General features: G+C 43.8%; 1 protein-coding gene across 2 annotated transcripts in view; it reads right to left on the bottom strand.

Moving 5' to 3' along the window:
- Nucleotides 1-17,249, bottom strand: part of ALDH1A1 (aldehyde dehydrogenase 1 family member A1) — a 238,935-nt gene that overhangs the window by 45,979 nt on the left and 175,707 nt on the right. The window contains exons 1-2 of one of the 2 annotated variants that reach the window (XM_069763392.1): nucleotides 3,791-3,914; nucleotides 1,811-1,917 (exon numbers count right to left, since the gene is read on the bottom strand). In XM_069763392.1, the coding sequence (XP_069619493.1) occupies nucleotides 1,811-1,917; nucleotides 3,791-3,866 (183 nt within the window). In that variant the 5' untranslated portion in view covers nucleotides 3,867-3,914. Of the gene's footprint in view, nucleotides 1-1,810; nucleotides 1,918-3,790; nucleotides 3,915-17,249 lie in introns of those variants that run through there. The other variant, XM_069763401.1, reaches the window with a different exon arrangement.

Below are 17,249 nucleotides of genomic sequence, written 5' to 3'. Positions count from 1 at the left end.
CAAGAAATCCCCGGACATCTGAAGAAGGCCTCACAAGTGCTTTGATACTATCACTCCATAAGAAGCTTGGTTCTGGTGAGTAGTTATAGGAAGGACGAGCTGTCAGCTTAGGGATCCAGGCATAATGTTTCCATTCACCAGCAGCGAGCAGGACTTGATGAAGTATGTTTGAAAGTTGCAGAACTTTTCATTACGCAATGATTAAAACTAGAAAATCCCTTTCGTTTAGTACGTGCAGGGGATATAATAAACTCTTAATGCACATGTTTTATAATCACTGATATGCTATCCTTGACCCTTGGAAAGCTTATTTTATCAATGTACGTTCATCAGATTATCTTTCGGCATAGAGAGTGTAGTTATTTGTGAAGTTTCTGCTATCATAGCCTGCTGCCCGGCCATTCTTGGTAAATCATGGTGCAACTTTTTTCGTTTTTCAACTTACATGCTTTCTTTGGTTGGCGCCTGTTCACACTAGCTTGGACATGCTGGTCTTTTTCTCCATTTGTATCAATCCTTTTTTGGACATCTGCACTCCCACTCCCATCAACCACAGGTGATTTTAAGTAGTTAGTTGGTCCATCCCTGCCCCATAAATTGTAGGCTTTTTTTGCCCAGGAGAGGTGACATATCAGGACTGGGACCCAGCTTTCGAAGGACGCCTTGACGTGGCTGTTGGGCTCACATATATTGGCCAATCTATGCACTGAGCACATTCTTTTTTACTGTATTTTTCATAGCAATTTAGCATATACATGATATAGCATTTTTTTTCCCCCATTTTCTAGGCAGTAATGCATCTTCAATGTTCTAGAGTAATCATTCTTGGTAAATCATGGTGCAATCCTTGTTTTTTTCAAGTTATACGCTTTTTTTGCTTGGAACCTGTTCACACTAGCTTGGATGTGCTGGTCTTTTTCTCTATTTGTATTATGCACTATAATAATGGCAGAGGTGTAATTTCCCCTGACAGTTTACAGTCTGCTCTAGGATATATTACTAATAGTTTGTTAAATTTTTTTACTTAAAGGGGTAAAAGGAGAATAATATAATATATAGTACATATAGGGTGTACATGAAGACGGCAAAGCCGTCGTTTAGGCACACTTCATATTAGTGGTGTTCTGCTTTAAGTGAATTGGCAGAAGTAGCAGGGATTGTGCAAGCTGTGGACAGAGAAGAAATAAGGAGCTGAAATAGCAGCGTACTACAAATGTGCCCTTTATTACCCTACAGTGGTTTTGGGATTGCTCTACATTATGGGATCTGCAAAAAATAGATTGGGCCTGCACGGCAGAGCTGACATCGTATGGCGTACGGAAAGTCAACAGTTAATATACCTAAATATAAAGTCCGGAGCAATAGAACCTATTTTTATTATAGTCCATGTATTCTGTTTGCATTATTTACGGCATACAGATGTCCGTGCAGTCATTCCAGTCACTGCTTTATCTGCATAATGCAGGAGCTATGCCAGATGACAAACTTAGCTCTGCTACATCTTATCCAGGCAGATAGATTTTAGAAAGCACCCTGGCCGGTGTAGAAGGGCCGATGTCCCAGTGTGACCCGAAAGCCCGCACCCCAGCCTGGGAATGTTTGGGAAAGGGTTATTCCTAGTTTGCTTATGTTTAAAAAGGTCACAGAACCGCCCAGGCACCGCAGCGACTAACCCCTTCTGTGCTGAATGTCAGCTGATGGCTATATTACATACTACTGAAGAGATACAGCATTAGTGACAGGTCATCTGTTATTACACAGCGAGACCCTCAGCAGGGCATGACAGGCAGAGCTGGGCTGGGCCCCTTACCTTGGTGTATTTCACTTCCAAGTTGCTGAGTGGAGCAGGCATAGTGAACTGGGCAGGCTTGTCCCCGGCTTTCCCCTTGTTCTCAGATGACATGTTTAGCTTATGTTCTGCAACACAGGTGACAGAAAGTGCAGTGTTAGTCAGGCTGAGGGCTGCTGTCCTGACTGCGGAGCCGGCTATCCTGCCTGGCTTATACTTCACATTGGCCACAGGAGGATTAGCATACAAAGCAAGGATTGGACACAGCCATGTATAGTCAGGGACAGGACTACAAGTAGCACCACCCCCTATGCCTGCACTGGCCTGACATCACAGTGGTGGCTTTTCTATGTTGTCTATCTATCCCATATCTACAGTATCTCAGATCTATCTATCTATACATATATCTACCTATCTATCCCATATCTATCTATCTACTATGGGGGTGCATTATACTATATAAGACAAGGGGATGCAGTATACTATATTTGACAAGGGGTGCATTATACTATAGGGGAAGTATTCTACTATATATGACAAGGGGGTGCATTATACTCTATATGACAAGGGGGTGCATTTTGCTATGGGGGTGCATTGTACCATATATGAAAAGGGGGTGCATTATACTGCTGTTGGGGTGCATTATACTATGAATGAAAAGGGAGTGCATTATACTTTATATGACAAGGAAGTGCATTACACTATGAGGTGCATTTTACTACTATTGGGTGCAGTATACTATAAATCCCAATTGGGTGCATTATACTATGGGGTGTATTATACTATATTAAACAAAGGGGTGCATTATACTCTATAGGACAAGGCGGTGCATTATATTGTGGGGTGCAATATGCTATATATGACAAGAGGGTGCATTATACTATGGGGGTGTATAATACTGTATGTGACAAGGGAGTGCCTTATATTGCTATGGGGGTGCATTACACTATGAGGTGCATTATACTACTATGGGGGTGCATTATACTATATATGACAAGGGAGTGCATTATACTATAAAAGACAATGGGGTGCATTATGGGGTGCATTATACTATATATGAAAAGACGGTGCATTATACTATTATGGGATGCAGTATACTACTGTGGAGGTGCATTATACTACCATGGGGCTGCATTATACCGGTATGGGGCTGTATATTACTGGTATGGGGGTGGAATGCGGTGAATATTCATTTCTCTTAAGTAGCAGCACATGTGACCGAAGGCAGCTGAAGGAATGCTCCGGCTGACACTGTACTAGCTATTAAAGAACAATGAATATGCACTAATCTCCACGCACAGAGTCCTGGCGTACAGAGCAGTGAGTATTCCAGCAGCTGCCCTTCGGCTTGCAAGCAGCACATGATGTCCCTGCCATACAAGCATAAGGCAGCTAAACAAGGCACTGTGAGGGAGCGCCGGGAAGGTAAGTGTAATGGTTTGGTTCTTTAATGTTTTCTGATGGGGCCATGCATACCAATATGGAGGTGGTTGCCAATCATACTAGGATAAGGATGGGGCCATGTATAGTAGTTTGACAATACATGGCTTCACCAGCACTAATCATGAGTGGAGAAAAAGTTTTGTTATCATTCATATTCTCTAAAAAAAGGCCAAGAAAGCAAAAATTCTGCCGGGGTATGTAAACTTTTGAGCACAACTATATCTCCCTTTTAACTAAATATCAATTTGCTTACCCAGGTGGTTAGTTTATGTAAGGGGTACATATCAATAGAGGGTATTGTGTTTCCCTAATCGTGTGCCTTTGTTGTGTAGCTAGGTGCATGATCATAGCTTTGATGTTACTTGGACGTCATTTATTTTGCATTACCTCTAGCTATTTATCTTTGAAATCACTTTCTATTTTTGTATCTATTCTATACTTTGTTACTATTTAATTCCAATCATCTAAAGACCCAAACCTTGCAGTACATTTTTTTTTTCATTTTGTTGGATCACAATAGAAATGTGTAGCCGACTATGCGTTACAAATGACACTTACCCTGTGCTGGGAATATAGAGTCTAGGAGATGAGTTAATTGGGATGTTTTCTCCTCATATGCTCTTGCAGAATACATACACAGTGCTCGTCATCACACAACCACCACTGTAGGGAGGTTCTGGGAGAAAAACAGCCCGCAGGCAGCTGCCCCTGTTGGGATCTGACAGCACAACCACTATGCAATCAAACCACATACGGTAATTAAACTAAACAAATACAAGTATGGTATGTTTATGAAAAACATCAGCAAAAAAAATGGCTGAATAGCCGGTTCTCTGTAGAAACATGTATTATTTACAATAATGAATATAATTGCACTAAATAGCCAGATCTCTATGACTAACATGGCATCTAAACCAAGAGTTACTAAACGTTTCCACCACTCATCTAAATTGGAAGAATTATTTTTTCTTCCACCAACAATGCAGAAGAGGCCGATATACGAGAGTACAGGTTGCTAGCATTTACAAAACTCACTCAGCAGCCTACACTTACAATTACAGAATGTCAAGTCCTGGTTGTGGGCAGACATAGTCCAGTGACATGTACAAAATGTCTTCTCATATCATGTGGGGATCACAAACTACCTTCGGAAATGGGCAGTTAAATAAGATCTAGAGTTCTTCGATCCTGGTCTCTGATAATACAGGATTGTTTAAATTGTTAGAAATCTAATATTAATAGCTATAAAAGTTTATTTTTCATATTTATGGTATATATTGCTTTATTTCTAAGATTATAAAATATTTTGTAAAATTTTTAGGAGAATATAAAGCAGGGGTGTCAAACTGCATTCCTCAAGGGCCTCAAACCATGCGTGTATTCAAGATTTCCTTAGCATTACACAAGGTGCTGGAATCATTCTGTGCAGGTGATTAAATTATCACCTGTGCAATACAAGGAAATCCTGAGGCCATGTTCACACAGTGCGTTTTTTACTGCGGAACCGCAGCGGTTTTGCCGCTGCGGTTCCGCAGCTGTTTTCCATGCATGGTACATAACAATGTAACCCTATGGAAAACAGTCACTGCTGTGCACATGATCCGTAATTTCGTTTAAAAAGCCGCGCAGAATAGCTGCGGCAAAAAAGAAGGAGCATGTCACTTCTTTTTCCTGAACCGCAGCGGTTCTGCACCCATAGACCTCCATTGTGAGGTCAAAATCGCAGTAAAACCCGCAGATCAAAAATATATCTGCGGGTTTTACTGCGATTTGATGTGCAGAACCGCTGCAGCAGGAAGTGCGGGGGAGCGGGCGGAAGTGCGTGGGCGGAGTGTGGCTGCCCCCCCGTGCTCCGATCCCTCCCCCCGTGCTCCGATGCCCCCCCCCGTGCTCCGATGCCCCCCCCCCGTGCCCTAATCTCCCCCCCTTATACTTACCCGGCGTCCCGGTGTCCGTCCAGCCGTCTTCTCCCTGGGCGCCGCCATCTTGCAAAATGGCGGGCGCATGCGCAGTGCGCCCGCCGAATCTGCCGGCCGGCAGATTCGCTCCAAAGTGCATTTTGATCACTGAGATATAACCTATCTCAGTGATCAAAATAAAAAAATAGTAAATGACACCCCCCCCCCCCACTTTGTCACCCCCATTGGTAGGGACAATAAAAAAAATTAAGAATTTTTTTTTTTTTTCCACTAAGGTTAGAATAGGGGTAGGGGTAGGGGTAGGGTTAGGGGTAGGGTTAGGGGTAGGGTTAGGGTTAGGGTTAGGGTTAGGGTTAGGGTTAGGGTTAGGGTATTTTCAGCCATTTTAGCCCTAAAAAGCTTCCTAGGAAACACACAGTCTCTGCATAGAAAACTGCATAAAAAAAAAAGGATAAAAAAACGCATCAAAAAACGCATCAAAAAAGGACAAAAAAAGGACCAAAAAAAGGACCTGCGTTTTCTGCCAAAAGCTGCAGTTTTTTAAAAAAACTGTCCTGAAAAAAAAAAGGATGGAAATCCTGAACGTGTGAACATACCCTGAAAACAAGACCTGTTTGCAGCCCTCGAGGAATGCAGTTTGACACCCCTGATATAAAGGATACGGAATGAAAAGTTTAAAAGAAAGCATGATAAGCCAGCTTTTAACATTTCTACTCCTAATTTACGTGAATACTTTTCTGCCCATTGATGACAAAAGTATTCTGAGAGTGACCTACTCCTAGTATCTAATTTGTATAATGTGATGCAAGATTACCGTATATACTCGAGTATAAGCCGAGATTTTCAGCCCAAATTTTTGGGCTGAAAGTGCCCCTCTCGGCTTATACTCGAGTCAAGGTGGGTGGCAGGGTCGGCGGGTGAGGGGGTGAGGGCGCTGAGGCATACTCACCTAGTCCCGGCGATCCTGGCGCTCCTCCTGCCGTCCCATCGTCTTCTGTGCTGCAGCGTCTTCCCCTCTTCAGCAGTCACGTGGGACCGCTCATTAGAAAAATGAATAGGCGGCTCCACCTCCCATAGGGGTGGAGCCGCGTATTCATTTCTCTAATCAGCGGTGCCGGTGACCGCTGATAGAGAAAGAGGCTGCGACACCGAAGACCAGGCAGAGGGAGCGTCAGGATCGCTGGGACCAGGTAAGTATGTAATATTCACCTGTCCGCGTTCCAGCCGCCGGGCGTCGCTCCATCTTCCCGGCGCCTCCATCTTCCCGGCGTCTGCGCTCTGACTGTTCAGGTCAGAGGGCGCGATGACGCATATAGTGTGCGCGGCGCTTTCTGCCTGATCAGTCAGAGCAGAGACGCTGGGAAGATGGAGGCGCCGGGACCGGACGCTGGGAGCTGCAAGCAAGAGAGGTGAGCATGTGTTTTTTTTTTTTTTATTGCAGCAGCAGCAGCGGCGGCACAGATTTATGTGGAGCATCTATGGGGAAATATGAATGGCGCAGAGCACTATATGGGGCACAATGAACGGTGCAGAGCACTATATGGGGCACAGCTATGGGGCACAATGAACGGTGCAGAGCACTCTATATGGGGTACAGATATGGGGCAATAATTAACGGTGCCGAGCACAGTATGGGGCACAGATATGGGACAAAATGAACGGTGCAGAGCATTGTATATGGGGCACAGATATGGGGCAATAATGAACGGTGCAGAGCACAGTATGGGGCACAGATATGGGACAAAATGAACGGTGCCGAGCACAGTATGGGGCACAGCTATGGGACAATAATGAACGGTGCCGAGCACAGTATGGGGCACAGCTATGGGACAAAATGAACGGTGCCGAGCACAGTATGGGGCACAGCTATGGGACAATAATGAACGGTGCAGAGCATTGTATATGGGGCACAGATATGGGACACAATGAACGGTGCAGAGCACTATACGGGGCACAGCTATGGGGAAATAATGAACGGTGCAGAGCACAATATAGCACAGCTATGGGACAAAATGAACGGTGCAGAGCACTATATGGGGCACAGCTATGGGGAAATATGAACAGTGCAGAGTACTATATGGCACAGCTATGGGGAAATAATGATCTATTTTTATTTTTGAAATTCACCGGTAAATGCTGCATTTCCACAGTAGGCTTATACTCGAGTCAATAAGTTTTCCCAGTTTTTTTGTGGCAAAATTAGGGGGGTCGGCTTATACTCGGGTCGGCTTATACTCTGGTATATACGGTAATTGTTTTCGGCTCTTCTTTTTTGTATAGTTTGTTACCTGCATAGCGCTACGCACTACTTTATTTCCACACAGATTAAAAAGCTGAATAGAAAGATTGGTAGTATATTATTGGTGGTGGTGTCTACTAATTAGGTTGAGCTCTCCTCCAGTCAGTCTAAAGTAGGTTTACTCGAGCATATAAAAAATTGTTCAGCGTTTCAACCAGAAAAGTGGCACCATTTCTTTTCTCACTTATCATCCATGTGAAATCTGTTTTTTACAGCAGCAGCTATTAATCATTTACAAGACCATTTACAGTTTATGTTATATAACAATCACAGCCTATACAAAATTAGACATAGAAAAATCTAGATAAAAATGTAACTTAAAAAAATAACTTTTATTGATAATCTTTCAAATATTATCTAACCGACCACAGACATATATAAATACCACCAAGACCTAACCAAGGGGTCAAATAGGTCAGGAAAAAAATTATAATAAGGTATAATATAATAAATGTATTTAGAATTGCCCTATTATAGAACGGTCACATCTGGCATGCCACGGAGGTTGGCACCCTAAATGTGCAATTGGTGTCCCCGCTCACTGACATCTGACCCTATATGTCCCTATTGGTCCCCAACCAATCTAATTACCATGGAACAAGGACCAATAATGTAACAAAGATAAAGAAGCACAATAAAAGATCAACGGAAAAAAAATCTGCAAAAAGGGGATTATAAAAAGGTGCACTGTGCTGAAAAATGACAATAAACCAACAAATAACGGTATAACGGTATAATGAAAATATACAAAATTGCCTGATGGTTAAATATCTGTGTACATATCATAGGTAGAATCACCACTGTCCTAGTAGTCAATATTATTTAACCAAAATTAGCAACAAATGTCACTCCAACCATAGCCAATACGAACATTGATAATATCAAACAAAATCTATGCCACAGATCTTATCGGTGCAGTATATGGTAATAGGGTGGTTGATGCTGGAAATATGTAGCATAGTGTCTCCTAGGTGGTGTGGACTCATTGTGCCACTTTATCTTTGATACACTACACTATTAGTCCTTTTTCCATGGCAATTGGATTGGGTCAAACAGGGTGAGCCATCGGTGAACGGGGGCACCAATTGCGCATTTGGGGTGCAATGGACGGTGTTACAGTTTTATAGTAGGACAATTCTATCTACAGTAAATTATATTAAAGCATATTATAACTTTTTCCCTGACTTATTAGATTCTTTAGTTTTACCTTGGTGGCAGTTATACAGTATATGTCTATGATTGGTTAGATAGTATTTAAAGATTACCGGTATCAAGAAGTTATTTTTATGGTACATTTTTTTTTAAATGGATCTTTTAGAATTGCAATATGTCCATACAATTTGGATGCTATACTGTGGCATTTGACCCATAGGTGTGAATGGGTGAGTCTCATCCAATTTACAGAGTAAAATCATGCATGCTGAAATTGTTTTCACAAACAAATTTGGTCAATGGAAAAATGAGTTTGATTCGTTGATTGGCAAAAATGGCCCATCTGCACTGTCCCATTGAAAAACATTAGTCCAAGTGCTGTCTGTTTTTTCCACTGACACTCAGATCAAAAATATAGTCATGTGAATGAGCTATTGGGCTGTTTTTAATTAGTGCTGAATTTTACTTGCCCTTTAACCCCCGGGCCATTTTCTGTTTTTGTGGTTTCGTTTTTTGCTCCCCTTCTTCCCAAAGCCATAACTTTTTATTATTATTTTTTAATCGATATGGCCACATGAGGGCTTATTTTTTTGCAGAACAACTTGAAATTTTATTAGTGATAAGCGAGCACTAAAATGTTCGGGTGCTCATTGCTTGGGTTGAGCAGATTGGAATACTCGGGTACTCGGCCAGAACAAAGTGCCCAATGTAAGTCTATGGGAGACCCAAGTATTTTTACAGCAATCCCCCTGGGGGACCTTTTAAGGTCTAAAAACATCTGAAAATGATGGAAACACTGCTCAAATGACACAGGGACATCATTGGGGATCGCCCCCGGAAGCAGTCCTGACTCCTAGTTCACAGCTGTAAACTTTTTTTTCCCGAGATTCATGCCATCTTTCCCAGTGCCACAAAAAACACACTAAAATAAAAACCAAAACGGATTTAGCTGGGAAATATGTCAAGGTACATCCTTTGCAGGTTAATGACTTGCCTGTAAGGCCAAATTATTAACTCCAGACCGAAAATTTCCTCCACCACTTGGGCTTAGTTGAGACTTCAGACGCAGAGTTTTTAAACTTTAACATTGCTTTCAACCACTACAAATGCATTCACTGGGAAATGTCATTGTAACATTTACCAACCCTAGCTGGCCATGTGGTGTGTGACACATAAGCAGACCCATCTTGTTACATTTAGGAAGGAGGGACTCTTAAAGACACATAGCCTATTTGTACTGGTGCATCAGGAGGCATTAATCTTCTTAAAGGGCCATTATGAAACAGTCGGTCTCCTAAGATGTTGCAGCCTATGCTGTGAGTGGATGGGCTGCCAAGAATTACAACGCACCATTATACCCCTTTCATAAGATGTCCAAGAGGGACTCCTGAAAAAGTGTTGCGTTGATTTCAAGGCCTGCCCTGCTACCAATTCATATGCACCCCAATAAGCCTTTGAACCCACATACTGGATGGGCCCTTGAAAATCCACTTCACAATATGCATTTTGTACTCCATACTCCTTTGTTTTACACATTAGCAGTAAAGCCAGCCCTGCTGCATAGTCAGTCATATGCACCCCATTAGGCCTTGGAACCCACATACTGCATGGGTCCATGAAAGTCCATTCGTCCTTTTTAAATGGTATGATGGTTCCCTCTTTGCACAATTATTTACAGGAGAATTTGGCAATTTTATTTGCCATGTTTTTAACACTAAGATTCAGATACGGCTTTAAATATGGCAAATACTTGCAATACAACACAATTTTATTGCAAACTACAAAATTAAAGGAATAGTATGATTGAATAGTGTAGGTGCGTACACTTTTGTATATGTTAACATACAAAGGTTAATAAGTACATATAAGGATTAACCCCTTTCTGACAGACGTACTATCCCGTCGAGGTGGGGTGGGCCCCTATGACCACCGACGGGATAGTACGTCATACGCGATCGGCTGCACTCATGGGGGGGGAGCGCGGCTGAGTGTCAGCTGCCTATCACAGCTGACATCCGGCACTATGTGCCAGGAGCGGTCACAGACCGCTCCTGGCACATTAACCCCTGGCACACCGCGATCAAACATGATCGCGATGTGCCGGCGATACAGGGAAGCATCGCGCAGGGAGGGGGCTCCCTGCGGGCTTCCCTGAGCCTCCCGCAGCAACACGATGCGATCGCGTTGCTGCGTGGGTCTCCCTACCTCCCTCCCTGTAGCAGGCCCGGATCCAAGATGGCTGCGGCATCCGGGTCCTGCAGGGAGGGAGGTGGCTTACCAAGTGCCTGCTCAGAGCAGGCACTGTGAAGCCTGCAGTGCTCTGAGACAGATCGGTGATCTGACAGAGTGCTGTGAAAACTGTCAGATCACCGATCTGTGATGTCCCCCCCCCGGGACAAAGTAAAAAAAAAAAATTTCCAGATGTGTAAAAAAAAAAAAAAAAAAAAAATATATATATATATTATTCCCATAAATACATTTCTTTATCTAAATAATAAAAAAAAAAAAAAAACTATAAAAGTACACATTAGTATCGCCGCATCAGTAACGACCCCACCTATAAAACTGGCACACTAGTTAACCCCTTCAGTAAACACCGTAAGAAAAAAAAAAAAAAAAAAAACACAAGAGGCAAAAAACAATGCTTCATTATCATACCGCCGAACAAAAAGTGGAATAACATGCGATCAAAAAGACAGATATAAATAACCATGGTACCACTGAAAACATCACCTTGTCCCGCAAAAAACGAGCTGCCATACAGCATCATCAGCAAAAAAATAAAAATGTTATAGTCCTGAGAATAAAGCGATGCAAAATAAAAATTATTTTATAGAAAAAAAAATAATTATCGTATAAAAGCGTCAAAACATTAAAAAAAAATATAAATGAGGTGTCGCTGTAATTGTACTGGTCCGAAGAATAAAACTGCTTTATCAATTTTACCAAACGCGTGGAAAAATTATAGCTCTCAAAATGTGGTAACGCAAAAAATATTTTTTGCAATAAAAAGCGTCTTTCAGTGTGTGACGGCTGCCAATCATAAAAATCCGCTAAAAAACCCGCTATAAAAGTAAATTAAGCCCCCCCCCCTTCATCACCCCCTTAGTTAGGGAAAAATTTTAAAAAAATGTATTTATTTCCATTTTCCCTTTAGGGCTAGGGCTAGGGCTAAGGCTACAGTTAGGGTTGGGGCTAAAGTTACGGTTAGGGTTTAGATTACATTTACAGTTGGGAATAGGGTTGGGATTAGGGTTAGGGGTGTGTCAGGGTTAGAGGTGTGGTTAGGGTTACTGTTGGAATTAGGGTTAGGGGTGTGTTTGGATTAGGTTTTCAGTTATAATTGTGGGGTTTCCACTGTTTAGGCACATCAGGGGCTCTCCAAACGCGACATGGCGTCCGATCTCAATTCCAGCCAATTCTGCGTTGAAAAAGTAAAACAGTGCTTCTTCCCTTCCGAGCTCTTCCGTGTGCCCAAACAGGGGTTTACCCCAACATATGGGGTATCAACGTACTCAGGACAAATAGGACAACAACTTTTGGTGTCCAATTTCTGCTGTTACCCTTGGGAAAATACAAAACTGGGGGCTAAAAATAATTTTTGTGGGGAAAGCATTAAGCTACTTACTGGTAGCGGCATTTTTCGGAGGCCCATGACAGCACTACGAGAGAGAGGATCCGCCCTTCAGGAACAGGAAACCTACAGATACAAAAGGGCGGCACCTCTCCCCATGCATCAGTTGTATTTCAGAGCTTGAGAGGACTACCGCGGTTAGTGGTACACAAATATACATTATATACAGTTTATATACAAAACAATTTATTGTATCGAACTAGATACCACTCGTGAAATCTATCATTATATACACTATAGGAAGTGCTACCCCCACGTGAATAGGGAGGGAACTAAGGGTGCTGTCATGGGCCTCCGAAAAATGCCGCTACCAGTAAGTAGCTTAATGCTTTATTCGGACTCCCATGACAGCACTACGAGAGATTTACAGAGATGTAAGCTACCTTAGGGAGGGACTATAGTCTGTAGCACCCTTAACCCAAAGGAGAGATCAGAGGAGGACCCCAAATCCAACCGATAGTGTTTAAAGAAAGTGGAAGGAGATGACCAAGTGGCCGCCTTACATATTTGTTCCACTGACACTCCAGATCTCTCTGCCCAGGATGACGCCATGGCCCGGGTGGAATGTGCCTTTAGATTCTGCGGAGCTGGCCCCCCACCTGCTGTATAAGCTAGAGAGATAGTTTCCCTAATCCATTTGGCTAGTGAATATTTTGACACTCTAAATCCTTTCCTTGGACCTTGGAAGGAAAGAAACAGTACTCCATCTTTTTTCCAATTATCAGTGGCTGAGATATACTGAAGGAGAGATCTCCTAACGTCTAACGTATGAAGCTCCTGCTCTTTAGGATTAGAGGGATTAGGAATAAAGGATGGCAAAACTATCTCCTGTGATCTATGGAAACGTGTCGCTACCTTCGGCAGATATGCCGGGTCTGGTCTAAGGACTACTCTGTCTGATAAGATTTCTGTGTATGGAGGAGCTCTAGAAAGTGCCTGGATATCCCCTATCCTGCGAGCTGAGGTTATGGCAATCAGGAAGGCTGTCTTAAGCGTCAACATTTTGATCGAGGCCTCTTGCAGAGGTTCAAAGGGGGGTTTTGTTAGAGAGGACAGAACTAAATTTAAATCCCATGGAACTGTTCTATCCTTATATACCGGTCTAGATCTACTAACTGCCTTCATAAACCTCGCTATCCAATAATTGTTAGCTATATTGCATGAAAACAGGGCACCCAGAGCTGAGACCTGTACTCTAAGGGTACTAGTTGAGAGTTTTAACTCGAGACCCCTCTGTAGGAACTCTAAAATTTGTTGTATTGGTACCCCGTCTCGGATGTCAAATCTTGAACAAGACAAGAACTTCCTCCAAGTTCTAGAGTAGATTTTTGTAGTTATTTGCTTTCTACTCTTTAGGAGTGTCTCGACTAAATTTGGAGAGAAGCCTTTCTCCACTAATAGTGACCGTTCAAACTCCACGCCGTTAAATGGAGCGCTGCCACTTGTGGATGGGAGATCGGTCTCTGAGAAAGCAGGTTCGGGATCTCTGGTAGTACCCAGGGAACCGATACAGACATTGTCTTGAGCCAGGCAAACCAGGTTCTTCTGGGCCAAAAGGGGGCGATAAGGATGACTTTCGCTCGATCTTCCCTGATTTTCCTCACCACTAGAGGTATCAGGTTCAGTGGTGGGAAAGCATAGGCCAGTGGAAAATCCCATTTTATCAGAAACGCGTCCACCGCCAAGGGATTCTCCCTGGGATTTAGCGAGCAAAAAAGTTTTACTTTTCTGTTGTTTCTGGTGGCGAACAGGTCTACCACTGGTTGACCCCATCTGCAGACGATCAGATTGAAAATGTCTTTGTTGAGAGACCACTCTCCTTGTCTTAACACGTTTCGGCTGAGGAAATCTGCTGCCACATTTTCCTTTCCTTTGATGTGGAGAGCCGTCAAAGATAGAAAATTGTGCTCTGCCACCTGGAACAATCGATCCGTGATTTGCATCAATGTCTCGGAACGAGTTCCCCCTTGCCGGTTTATGTAAGCGACTGCAACTCTGTTGTCCGACAGAATTCTGACGTGCTGGCCCTGCAGATATATGAGGAATTTTTTAACAGCCAATTCAACCGCCAACAACTCCCTTTGGTTGGATGAGAAAGTTGTGAAGGGTTCCCACTGTCCCTGGACCACCATGTCCCCCATGTAGGCTCCCCACCCTGAAGAGCTGGCATCTGTGGTTATCACCCGGGACACATTTACTATCCAGGGAACCCCCGTGGATAAATTCTTTTTATCTGACCACCACCTAAGGGAATCTAGCGTGGTTGGCCCTAACGTTATTTTCCCATTTAACGCGCCTCCCAAGGCTCTGTCATGGAACAAGACTTCTCTCTGTAGGGATCTGGTGTGGAACTGAGCCCACTTAACTGCTGGAATGCAAGATGTGAGTGACCCAAGTAGAGACATTGCTTGCCTAAGTGTCATGGAAGGTGTATTGATTGTTTTTAACGCATACATTTGAATTAGATCTATTTTTTCTATAGGGAGGAGACACTGTTGTGTCACTGAATCCAACATTAGACCCAGGAACTTTTGAATATTTAGGGGCTGTAACTTAGATTTTTCGAAGTTTATGATCCAACCCAGGTGTTCTAGCTTGGCTTTAGTAACCTCCCATTGTGACAGACAGTGATCTACTGAGTTCCCTACAATGAGGAAATCATCCAAGTAGGGAATTATAAGGACATTTGATTCTCTTAAATGTGCCATGACTTCAGCGATTATTTTAGTGAACACTCTAGGAGCAGAAGTTATCCCGAAGGGAAGTGCCCTGAACTGAAAGTGTTGAATCCTACCCCCCATTAGTACTGCTACCCTTAGGTATTGTTGGAAATCAGCGTGAATGGGTACATGATAGTAGGCATCTTTCAAATCCACTACTACCATAAAACAATTGTTGAAAAGCATTTTTATTGTCAAATTGATGGACTCCATTTTGAAGGTATGTTTTACCAAAAACTTATTGAGACCCTTAAGGTTTATAATGGTCCTATAAGACATATCCGGTTTTTGAATTAGGAAAAGGGGAGAGTAGAACCCCTTCCCTGCCTGAGAATACGGCACTTCAATGAAAACATTTTTGGAGCAAAGAGTCCTCACTTCCTCTTCTAAGGCAAATTGTTCAGTGGGAGATGAACGCCAGGGTGTTAACTGGAATTTGTCCCGTGGGGTATGGACAAACTCAAGTCTGAGACCATGGGAAACAGTGTCTTTTATCCAAACACTGTTTGTGATTTTTGACCACTCTGCCGAGAAATGCGACAGTCTCCCTCCCACCGGGATTGCCAGTCATTGGTCTTGTTTTTTGTTTTCCGTCGGGTTACGGCGAAACATGAGACCTGTGCCTCTTTTTCGCTTATCATCCCATCTGGAACGATCCCTACCCGGTGAGAAGGTGCGCCTTCCTCCCCGATTGAACCTTCTTTTGTTGAAGGGACGGCGATATGGAGTGAAAAGATTGGGAAACTTTTTCTTATCATCCCCTGCCTTCTCCAGGAGCTCATCCAGGGTAGGCCCAAATAGATACTCGCCTTTACAAGGGATAGCGCAGAGCTTTGCTTTCGCCTGCATATCCCCCGGCCAGCATTTCAGCCATAGGGCTCTCCTTGCAGCATTAGAAAGTCCTGCTGCTCTAGCTGCCAACTTTACGGAGTCAATTGAGGCGTCCGATAAAAAGCCGCCCCCTCCTGGATTATTGGTAACGCTGAGAGTATGGAATCTCTAGAGGCCCCCTGTTTTAATTGGGTCTCCAACTGGTCCAGCCAGACCATCATTGACCTTGCCGTGCAGGTTGACGCCACCGCAGGTCTTAAGGAGCCGGCTGCCATTTCCCAGGTTCCCTTTAGGAAGGTATCCACTTTCCTATCCAGGGGGTCTTTAAGTGTCCCCATATCCTCAAACGGGAGAGAGGATCGCTTTGCTACCTTGGCAATTGCTGCATCCAGCTTTGGGGCCTTCTCCCAGCTACCCACTGCTGGGTCATCAAAAGGGTACCGACGTTTCTGCGCAGGTGGTAAGGAGCCTTTTCTCTCTGGTTTTCTCCACTCCCTGTTGATAAGTTCCTGTATTTTCTCATTTAAAGGAAAGACTCTGCGCTTTTTCTGTTCTAACCCGCTGAACATCATTTGTTCTTTAGATAGTTGAGGCTTGGGTTCTGTTATACCCATTGTGCCTCTGACCGCCTTTATTAATTTGTCTATCCTCTCTATGGGTAGGCAAAACCGAGCAGCGTCTTCTTCCGAAGAGGAGGATGAAGCTGCTGAATCGTCCGATTCCTCGCTCCTGTCCTTATCCACAGACGAATCAGATGCCCACTGAGTTTTTTGCTTAGAGCCTCCTGTCTGTGAAAGGTTCTTAATGGACTGCTTGACCTCCATTCTAACCATTTCCTTTAGACTGGCCGCAATAGAAGAGGACTCTTCTGCTAACTAAGGGGATAAGTAAGGTAGACTAGAATGTAAGATCTACATGCTATACCCCCTCCCCTCCTTCCAGGACCTCACCGTCTGCTGGATACAGGGGTCACATAGTTTTTTAGGGTGTGAGTCAGGCAAGGGGACCCCGCAGATGGCACACTCCCTATGCTTCGCCTTACTGACGCTTTTCTTTCCCTGCACAAAACATATGAGGGGACACTAGTCACTAAGTGAACTTTCTCGAAGGTCACTTACCAGTGGCTGCCCCACACCCAGAAGATACCGAAGTACGAGGGGGATCTTTTCTGGCTGACGCTCCAGACCCCTGTCTGGAGGAGCTTCTGCGGCCAGACCCATCGCTCTTTTTCTCACGATCCTTCTCCATGGATTTCTGAGGCACTTCATCCAGCAGCAGAGGCTGCTGATCCTGATCAGACTCCATCTTCAGTTTGGAGACCAGGAGCAAGGATCGCGCACCTGGAGCCGATATATAGCCCCTCCTTCGGCCAGCGTAATTATGCCGCGCTTGTAGCGACTTTCCACCCCCCCCCCGCAGCTGCAGGGGAACAGCCGACACCTGAGGGTGATCGGCGCACATT

This window comes from Ranitomeya imitator, chromosome 1 (genome assembly GCF_032444005.1).
Source record: "Ranitomeya imitator isolate aRanImi1 chromosome 1, aRanImi1.pri, whole genome shotgun sequence".
NCBI lineage: Eukaryota > Metazoa > Chordata > Amphibia > Anura > Dendrobatidae > Ranitomeya > Ranitomeya imitator.
Note: the sequence above shows the minus strand (reverse complement) of the source record. Positions and strands in the feature narration are given on the sequence as shown.